Source organism: Erpetoichthys calabaricus, chromosome 11 (genome assembly GCF_900747795.2).
Source record: "Erpetoichthys calabaricus chromosome 11, fErpCal1.3, whole genome shotgun sequence".
NCBI classification, from domain to species: Eukaryota; Metazoa; Chordata; class Cladistia; order Polypteriformes; family Polypteridae; genus Erpetoichthys; species Erpetoichthys calabaricus.
The window spans coordinates 75,009,718-75,020,816 of NC_041404.2; the positions used below are offsets into that span (position 1 = coordinate 75,009,718).

Genomic DNA, 11,099 nt, shown 5'->3' on the forward strand with positions numbered 1-11,099 from the left:
ACAACCATATATAGAAATCTCAGAAAACAATTTACAAAACTCTCATTATATCTAGCTTACAACAAATTGTTACATATGTAGCCATTATAACATTTCATATAACATTTGTTAATTTAAAAATAAATGTTACCGTAATACAAGTTTGTCTAATGACTTTTGTTGCTTTTGTAATTTTATATGTTCGTTACTTTAAATTATAAGCAACATTCTTTGAGTTCTATATAATCCTCTGACATGGCTTAAAATTCCAAATGTTAATGACACCATCTTGCATGGTTCAGTCAGAAAACATATATTGCATTTGGCCACCGAAGACATGAAAGTGTTTTTCTGTTTTCCCTTATAATATGTATTCAGTTTTTTCTACTTTATTATTTTGCAACTATGTGTTATATGTGTATCCCTAACAAATCTAAACACAAAAAATAAGACTGAGACTTTATTTACTACATGTAAACAATAATGATTCAACTACAAATAGAGTGTGCCATGTACCAATAGGGAAAAAACCCAAGTGTAAAAACTCAGAGTGCAGCACAACCATAGTAGTAGGGATTTAGGTGTAACTTGCGTCATCAAGTAATCTTGAGTATAAATGGCTTTGGACCAAACTCGCAGGTTCTCCTTTTTCTAAGCATTACATAAGATAAGGCTGAATATTTAGTCAAGCATTTAGTAACTATTTCAATATGGCTTTTATATTTCTCTTTGGAGCTTTGAATGGTAAGGATAATTCCTATGAGTATTCAAAAAAGTGTGTGTCTGGTCATCCTTTGCAGCTTATGCGTTGCAGTAGGCACACTATAATTGAGCAGAATAAGCTTTATTTGGATAAATTTGCAGTGGTAAGAAATCACCATTTTTCACCAAGGATATTTGTTTTAATCCCAACCTTTTCATTCTATCATCATTTTGTGGATATTGTTATCTGTGCAAAACTTAAGACTTAAATGTGAACCCGGTCAATAGTATTAATACCTCTTCTTACTTTTACCCAGAAGAGACTCCAATGAGGCTTACAGATCAGCAGGACGGTGCAATGAGGTGGTTCTAGAAGAGCCAGGAGAAGAGAGCTATTCTGAGGAGCAAGGTTACTACAGTAGAGAAGAGAACGCAGAAAGCACAGCATCACGGGAAAGGTTAAGTGATTTTCTTTTCTGCAAGGCAGTGCTACTCTCTATAATATACTGTTAGGTGAACTTTCAGTAACTACATTTTTACATTGTCCAGCATAACAAACACAAACGGTTTTTTTTGTAGCACACAGTAATGATATTGTTCCAGTAGTTGCTAGGTACTTGTAAATCAGAAACTTTCAAAAATCTCCTGGGTGATCTTATAAAGAACTCTGCATTCAGCTTTATTCCTTGGTAAGACCACCTATGCTGTATTGCTGTTGGGCTCAGTGGTCTCATACAGTTATTCTTACACTTCCTTGTTGTCATATAAGCCCAGGGGATAATAGTGGATGTAATTCTTGTTGTACCTAAATGTGGGTAGATACATTATAACATTAAACTTGGCACAATACACTTCCGGCATAAACTTAAGGTTTGGTGGTGTGAAGTAGAGGGAACATTGAGTTGTATGATTTCATTTAAAAGGAAAGCTAAAATGTAAAACATTTAATGAGATTATTTTGTATGACAAACTTTTGTGTGCTGACATATTTTTACATTTATAACAAAGAGCAATTACTGACATTTGTTTTACATTTATAACAAAGAGCAATTACTGACATTTGTTTTGCATTTATAATAAAGAGTAATTTCCAGACACAGATTAGCGTTTAGGGGATTGAATGATTTAGTATTTTCTGTTCTCAATACTGTTTGTTTAACTTTTTGATTTATTTTTCCTTTTTCATTATTAGGCAAATATATCCTGATAACCGTTCCACAGTTCAAGGTCAAGGTCAACGAGAAGGATTGTACAACACCCAGGCACCAAACGCCACTTATTATGGGGGTCATTACATAAACGGTTATGGTGAAGCTCGAAGAATAACCAGAAGAAGACTTCTGCCTCCTACTCCTACAGGTTAGTTCTTATAATACTGCTTGTCAACTATTCATGTTTAGTCTACATTTTCTAAAAACCAGTTAGCAGTGCTTTTTTATAAGCCATTTTTTGTAGTACTTCATCTTATAACATTTGGTAATTATTTCTACATCCATCCATTTGCTTATTTTACTTAATCCATTTTTATAATCACACTTATCCTGTAAGCGTCAAGCACATGGCAGGAGCCAAACCTGAACAGGACATCAGGCCATTGTAGTGGAAAACTAAAGCACAATCCCACACTCACTCTCCAGTTAACCAAGCATATACGTCTGAAAATATGGAAAGAAACCTAGTGAGGTATATTAATTAACTTTTTAATACAAAATAAAGTTGCTATGAGGCAGAATATTGTAACAATTTAATGTTTTCGTAGATTTGGGTAGGAATTATTTTCTGTTAGCTGCTAAACCACAGAACAGTGACCCTGTGAAAATACTGAAATTGGAACCATTATGTTGACTTCAGTTAGTTCCATCACATTAGCCTACTATGATAAGGTATGGGTTTCCTCACGAGGAAGCCGTTAAAAATATAATTGAGCTGGCTTTTTAGGCACTGCCTTGTGATTGTTGTGATGTAGACGTTTCTGCAATAAAATACATTCAAGAGGTACATTAAAGTTTATTCTTATGCAAGCAAATTTACTGTTTATAACAATATTTATCGACAGTGAATCTAATGTTTTGTCACAAATATTTCTTATATGAAAACCTCATAATTTGCAGAAAAAGATCTTTTCTGAAATTTGAAACTTTCTGCTACACAGATAATCAAGCAGTTTATGTTGCTTAGATCTAACAGCAGGGCAGCCCATTCCAAGAAATCCATAGTAAAATAATCTTTAGTAGCCATTCTTCCCTAGTAAGGCATATGTGTATTGCTCTCCAGTTCCACTTTACAATCTTGTGACTTTATTATATTACTGCCCACTGAATTATCAACATAGTGCATCTCAGACATTGTGCATTTATTTTTCTTTGGTTTAACAGTCTGCCTACCTGCAGATGAATTAAGATTTTAATCATTGCTATATATGACTACATCATTAAACTACATACAGTACCAGAATTCTCAGAATGTGATCTCAAGATTTGATACATCATACAGTGAAATGATGAAAAAGCCCCATGAAGCAAAATGGGAAAAACACAAAACAGATCACTGGCATTGAAACAGTCAGATGTCTCACATACTTTTATATGCATAGATGGCTCCAAGGGTGCCTTCTAATACCTTATATTTAGAAAGGGTATGGTAAGGTAGGATACCTGGTCTGTCATTTCGTTGAACTTGTCAGAGTGGAGAACTAGATATGCATCATATCTGAGCTTCCTCGCTTTAACACACTTCAGTTTTTATACATCTGCTTATTGTATCTTTAATGTCAGCTTACTATATTTTCAGCATTTTGCAATTTGAATAGATGGATATGGACCTGTTACTGTTTTTATGCTCAGCAAGATGGCTTCCTGGAATCTAAAGCAGAAAATTTAGATTTTTTGACATTTTCAGGCTTTGCTGACAATGCTATAACATGTTGCTTTGAGCATTCATCTTAAAAAGATTATTTTTCCCTCGATTTAAAAAAAAAACTTAGACTTCATTTCATCCATCAACCCACCGATCCCTTTACTAAACCACTTATCCAGTTTGAGATGCAGGGAGTTCGTGCCCAAGCTAACAGCACTGGGGGCAAGTGGGCACACAAACACATCCTTAATTGCTCATACTGGTGCCAACTGAGAGTCAATGGAGAAACTTCAACAGTCCCATTCTCGTAAGCCCCATCAATAAAACACTATTTCTCTTTTGGATACCTTCTTCTGAAACATATGAAGAAAATCCTGTTTCTTCACTCTAGTGCATGCTTTTTACAAATGAAACCAATTTTCCACTTCACTAACTTAATTTCTTATTGGTTGTGCTTTTGGAGAATGAGTCTGGGGCCATCACTGAGTAGTTACCCGAATTAATTGTTTCTTCTGCAGATTTTTTCATTAAAAATGGGTTTCATTTCTTTGCCTCATCTTCATTTCATGCATGTCATTGTTGAGGTTGATTCTAATGAACGTAATATAAATGTGCTGTGGTGACAGAAGTTCTACATACATCTCAATGTAATAAAAGCACTGTGTCAAACTCCTTTCAGTTTCTGCCTTCTTCATTAATCTGCAGGTCACAAGCCTGCTTTTAACATGCAATGTTTACGGAGACAAGCCAGCAGTGATGACATTCCCATCCCTGGCACATACCATCAGAACTCACCGCCATGCCGTGCACGCACTCAGGTAAGTGTGTAACCTCTTAACCAGACCGGAATGGGTAAGTATAAAATGGATTTGTTTTGATAATAGACATTAATGATTTAATATCAGGTACAAATGTAACTACAAACACTGCTGGACAACTTGTGTGTTTTCTTATATTTTTTAATCTATATTTTACTGTTAGGACTGTAAACTGTATTCGCAGGATAACTTTAAAATGACCAGCATATTCACCTTTTTACTCCATTTCAGACATATGGCAGCTATGACTCCCGGCGTAGCACTAGTCGCTCCTCTACAGGCTCCTCACATTCATGGGCTACATCAGGACCTCGTAGGGGAAGACTGCTTTATGCTCCCCTTATCCTGGTAGAAGAAGATGGATCAGGGCTATGGGGAGATAAGAAGTCTGGTAGTGCCAGTCTGCCTACAGCCGCATGTCCATCCTGGTATGCTTCAGATGCTACTGGCAATGGAACACACCAGCCCTACCATGCTTACACAACTCTGCATGTACCCACGCACCTTCAAAGAGGGTACAGTGAAAAGAGAGGAAGTGCTGACAGTCTTGTGGAAGCTGTGAGTATTTTGACATCCATTTTTCTTTCTTGCACTTAAATATAAATGAGTGATTATTATTTATTAGTGTGTGGTAGCACAATCTAACAGCAGTATAATGCTGCCGAACTTTGGCAAATATAGAGAAACTGTAGTCAGTTAAAGCAAGACAGGGTGAGCACCATATAATAAATCTAAAGCACATAACACTACAACAATAACACAGCTGAAGAATGACTGTACATTAAAATTTAGACAAGTTTTAAAAAATAACAGCAGTGTCTAAATAAAGTAACTACTGTTTATATAACGTAGCAGTCTCCTTTGATTGAACTGATATCAAATGCTAACTAGACTATTCCCATGCCATTTAGCACTTCTTACATAGTGATAAGAAATACTCACCAACTTGGTTAACAGGACAATATTGGCTATCAAGGCTCTAAGTGGTCCAATCAACAATTGAACATTCTCTGCTGTATTATACAGGCACAAAGTCCGTCTTGGAGGGCAAGATTACAGTAAACATTCAAAATTGTGAATGAACTAAAATGATGTCATTTCTAAAATGTTCAGTATATATGTTTGATAACTCGTATATTTTTTATTATTGTAATAAAATGTATTCTATCAATATCTAATATGTATATACAGTATATTATACAAAATATTGTTAAATCATGCTTGAATAAAGGCCTTATACTTATCTAATAAGGCATTATGTGATAATTATAGACAGGTAAGTTAAGAATAAATGTTTAATTATAGACTTATGCATAATAATTTGTCGTTATTTCTAGTAAAAGTGTTTTTCTGAATCAAATACTACACATCCTGTCTCTACCTCCAACAATCCTTTTACATCGCTCCATTTTCTAGGTCCTAATTTCAGAGGGACTCGGCTTATATGCCAAGGATCCCAAGTTTGTGGCATTTGCCAAAAGGGAGATTGCAGATGCCTGTCACATGACGATTGATGAGATGGAGAGTGCTGCTAGTGATCTTCTGAACCGGAATATGTCATCCAGGAGCACAGGGGGCAGCAGTGGAGTTATTCAGCAAAAGGAAATAGAGCAGTCGGGTTTGGGACTCCTATACAGTGATGAAGAACCAATTCGATGCAAGGAAGAGGAAGATCTGGCTGATGAGATGACTTGTGTTACTTCGTTCTGAAAACCATTGATGAGAGAGAACTTGTGCAGAAAGTGGAATCATTTAAGGACCACTAAAATGGGGCAACAGTGTGCCAAGGCAGTGAGATTTTTATTTATGCTTCTGTTCACAGAGTGGTATACTTTCATTACTTTAATCAAAAGTTATGCTGAAGAAGCAAGGAGACTTCAGAATTGACTTCTAGAACAAGAAGGTGCATGGTGCTTATCATTCTGATAAATAACCCTTTACCACCAAAAATGGAGTCTTACTTTTTCAGTTATTTCAACCTTGACTGAACTATTTCATTATAGCATTGCTCAAAGGGTTTAAGAAAAAATGCCAGAATATTCCTGAGGGGGCAATTCCACAAAATGTTCTAAATCTGCTTGAACAGCTAGTTCTCGACTGATACTAAGCCCTTGTGGATCACAGCCAGAGTCACATGAGTTTTAGAAATGTTGGGGAACTGTGCTAAGTATTACATCCACCATAATATTCCAAAGGAACGGTGTTGTTAAAATGTTTCATGCTTTTAATACTGCTATGTAATCATAACTTGTAAATGTATTAACAATGTAAAATAATGCAGATGTGAATTTGAAACTATTAACAGATTATATTTGTATAGAGATAAAACTGTTTTGTATGAAGACTTGTAAATAATGTATCTATGTTTTTATTTGTTAACTTTCTGTGTGTTTTTTTCTTTTTGTTTCAAGTCAAAAGTTTTTATGACCAGGTTCTTGTCTGTTTACGTGATCTCAGTACCAAAAACTGGAGCAGAGCCAAATGTTTCTTGTTAGACCATCTGTTCTGTTAGATTCACAAACAAGCTACTGTGGACACATTAGAATGGGGGAGAATTTTCTCTTTATGCTATATACAGGAGTAAGCATTTAAATTTGTAAGATTCTCCAACATAATCTTTAATTTTATTTGTTTTTATTAAAGGGCTTCTGATCTCAAGATTTCAAATGTATTGGCTTTAGTTTCACTTATCATTCATCCACCTTTCTTTCTCCTCTATGTCATTGCTTTTATAAACACTAACCTTGTGTTAACATAAATATTCCAGTTAATGCCCCATCATTCTGTGACCAGCAACATCACAAATTGTTGGACAATTGACACTGATGTCTTTGTCATAAGTCATTTCACCAGTAATATCATCAGAAGCCTCATTTACTGTATCTTTTATACTGCGCAAAGCCATACTTTAATGTGGCATTTTATTTAGCACACACCTTTTTAGCAGACATCTTTTATAGTTTAGATGTTTTCAACCAATATTGAATCATCCTGTGGAAATGATGCTTTCACCTCTAAGAGACTGCTGAGGAAATTATTACATTATTTGTCCTATTCTGTCACAATTATGGCAGGCAGGTTCTCACTAATTTAAGATTTTGCCTTCTTAGTTTCATATTACTAGTGATCTTGTTCATGTCACTCTTAACGCCAACATACTGGTTCTCACTTTACTGTTTCACTTCAAACTACTTACTTTGACTCTCTAAAAGTGTGTCTTATACAATCAAGGGCTCAGACTGTCTACACAGCTGTTCCACTACCACTGTTACCATGATTTCTTACAATATATTTACAGAACAGAATAACTGGACAGCCACAGTATCACAGATATTCTGGTAAATTGAGCAGGGAAACCAGAAGGCCATCATCTCACTCTGAAGTTTCTGTTAACATGAATCTGTTCCATTGATGTATACAAAGAAATTGACATGACCAAGTGAAACCATTAGAAGAAAAGGACAGCAGTATAAAGCAGTGGCTAGGCCTTTATCCCGAATCTGTCCTTTCACTCAAACAGAAGAATTGTTTCTAGGAAAAGGTGAAAATATGCCAGTTCATTTTTAGGTATATTTTATCTCTTCTTAGGTTCCTCAAATTACAAAAAAAAACAAACAATAGATGTAACTGATAGCAAAAATAAACGTTACAAGTGCAGATTGGATGCATTCTGTCTCAAAAACCAGAATTGTCTTCAGTGTGCTGTGGTTTGTCCACACCTGGAAATCTGAGCACATCAGACTGTACATACGGTACACTAGTTGGCCAGCAATATTAGCTGTGTAGCTTGAATGTGAATGTAGCACTATATATTTATATATTTTGTATATTTGTAAAAGGTGTAAGTATATTTTATTATTGTTGTTATTATTACTGTTCCTATTGGTATTGATGGAAGTAATGTTGGCTAAATAATCTTGCAATATTAACATAGACTGATAAAGTTCTTTTACTGAGTAAAAAATGTTTTCTTCTGAATTATCTCTTTTCCTTTTTGAATTATTTATTTTTCTTTTCTGTAATGAAATCTACCAATTGACAGAACTTTCTGTCTGTTTTCCAAATTGTCTATCATACCAAGTCATACTGTTCTCTCATGTTTTTAGCTCATCTGTGACATGCACCTGATACAAAAAGGTACCAACTAACCTCCAAAGTTTCTTTTTTAATGGGAGGTAGAAAGAAATGTCAAAACCAGCTATGCACCTGTTATTTGTAACATTTTACCTGTCTGTTTATATTGTACCCCATGTAATCATCCCTTCTATCTTTTATCAGCAGGCTGCTTTGTGACTGGGGCTATCTTTCATTTTCACTATTATACCTCACTCCAGTTCACCACGAATAGAGGACTTTACAAAGCATCCTTGGTATCCTTAAAGGATTGTATATAGACAAGTAATGATCAATTGTAGCACTGCAACACTAGTAATAAATTATTGGACAGAGACACTGAGTTTAAGCTTTTACTTAAAAATCGTATTTATTTGCAGATTAATCAATAGCAGCAAATGTGTGTAATATAAAGAATTGCACAACCTAGGTGGGCTCATGCAGTCTTCATTCAGTCCCAGATGTCATTTTCTTGATGGTCCAGTTCCTTCGTTACAGATTCTTAATTGAAAAATGAAAAGAAAGATTTCTCACCAGAGTGAGAGTTCCTTTTCCAGCTGTCCACCAGATAAGCAGCAGATAGAAAGTGTCTGTTTTTGCAGTGCAACTGAGTTCTTTACAAAGGTCAGGCAATCAACTGCATTGAAGGGATCATATTGCAACAAAGTACCAATTGAACTAAAGTTAAAAACTGAGAGAATGTTTTTGAAAAAAAAAGTCAAACAGTGGCTACACTCCATCCCGTTTTTTTGCCCAAATTAAGTGCCCATGTCTGACTTTTTCTTGCTAGAAGATCAGACACTTTCTCACAACACTGAAAATGGTTAACACACAAGGTCAAGGTCAGTTCCCATGGGAATCAAAAACTACTTAAAACTGCAAACAGACTTGACAATACAAAACATTCTAAGGTCCTGCTTTGCCTTTCTTCTTTCCCAGAATACACTACATTCCTTTTCAGCTTGACAAGTCTTTCAGGCCTATGGCCTGTTTCCTTAAATCTTTTACTTGAAAAGGATAAGGGTTAAGGTTAAAGGTTGAAAAGGCTTGTCACTACCCTAGTCACACAGAGCTCTAACCAGTCAGTGGATGGATGGACCCTCTATGTTGTGTTCTAATTAAATTGGCAACTGTTGTATTAATAATATCATGTACATACAGTAAAGTAAATGATGCTGTTCATCCATAGAGGTTAAAGTGATGTTCAAAAATCCTACTTTATCCACCACTGTCACAGTGTTGCACCATTCTTGGAATGCTTGCCTTGCAATTGGTAGCAGTTAGCTAAATATATTCATGGTAGAAAATGTTTGCAGAGTACATATACACCATTTTAGTCAAGACTGCAAGATCAGTTGATCTATTTTCTGAACCTAGTCATTCCATTACAGAATTAATAGACACCAAGAGTGTTGCTAACTTCAGCACTTTTTAGGGCTTTAGCCCCCCCTCGCTGATAATGCCACCACTTTAAGGTAGGTGTTAGATGAGACAAAATGGGTACTCAGGGAACAACTGAATGAAGAATAATTTCAGCTCCACATAGACAATGACTGAATTAAACCAAGGTCCTACACACGGTGAGGCATCAGCGGTAATCACAATACTACAGTATATACCACCCTTCAAAGATATTATCTATGTAGCTTCTCAGGTTTAAACCTTAGAAAGACATCTGCCAATTTACTCTCATTTCTGCTAAATAAAAGCAACTAACTAAATTGTGAAACAAAATTTAAGACGGGTGGAATTACCATTACTTCATATCAAGCAGATTGGCAAATATCAATTGTAGGAAGATGATTTGTTTCTGCATTTCTATTGTAAATACACTAGACATATAAGCATATTTTCAAATACAATTCAGACCACAACCAAAGTCAGTGGACAATTTACAGTCTATAAATAATCTAATGTAAAGTTCATGTCAGATGTGAGAGGAACACTGAGTACTGATGATGTGTGGAGAACAGGCAAACTCCACAATCACTGATCAGATAGGATTTCAAATCCAGTTGCCTAGGCTGCCATTCACAGTGGCAATCAGCAAGGATTTCTGGTGCAGAGAACATAGTGTCACCCTCTGGTTCACACTCATATCTTCAGGAATCTGTTAAAACAAACCAGGGCAGTGCAGTGGTACAACAAGGAGGTCAGGGTGCATATCCCAGGTCGCTCCCTGTTTGTGCATGGATTTCCTCCCACAGTCCACAGACATGCAGGTTAGGAGGGTTGGCAATGCTAAAAATGGCTCTAGTCTCTGTGTGTTTCCCCTGTGATAGACTGGTGCCCTGTCCAGGGGACGTTCCCTCCTTGCATCCAATGCTTGCTGGGATAGGCTACTGCTTCCCCACGACCCTGCTCCAGATGAAGTGGACTTAGAAAATGGATGGACTTAAGAACTGATTCACATTTCCAGTGATGACCTGACAGAGGTATGACACAATAAAAACAAACTTACAAATTTATATCATAGGTGTAATGACAGACACGTATATGGAAAGACTAAATGATTTACAATGACAAGTTAATAGATGTTAGGGTCGATAAAAAACAAAAATCATTCCTGCTTTGAAAACAGTACGGTGCATTTACCCAAGTAATCTTTGGTATCTCCTATTAAAGTAGAGA

At 35.9% G+C, this 11,099-nt stretch overlaps 1 protein-coding gene across 4 annotated transcripts in view; it reads left to right on the plus strand.

The window, feature by feature from the left end:
* LOC114661328 (voltage-dependent L-type calcium channel subunit alpha-1D-like) overlaps positions 1-6,293 on the plus strand; it is a 232,888-nt gene extending 226,595 nt beyond the window's left edge. For 3 of the 4 annotated variants that reach the window (XM_051933786.1, XM_051933787.1, XM_051933788.1), the window contains 5 exons: positions 999-1,139; positions 1,874-2,040; positions 4,243-4,355; positions 4,587-4,913; positions 5,772-6,293. In XM_051933786.1, coding sequence (XP_051789746.1) covers positions 999-1,139; positions 1,874-2,040; positions 4,243-4,355; positions 4,587-4,913; positions 5,772-6,065 — 1,042 coding nt within the window. In that variant the 3' untranslated portion in view covers positions 6,066-6,293. The remainder of the gene's footprint in view (positions 1-998; positions 1,140-1,873; positions 2,041-4,242; positions 4,356-4,586; positions 4,914-5,771) is intronic. The other variant, XM_051933789.1, reaches the window with a different exon arrangement.
* Positions 6,294-11,099: the final 4,806 nt, after the last annotated feature.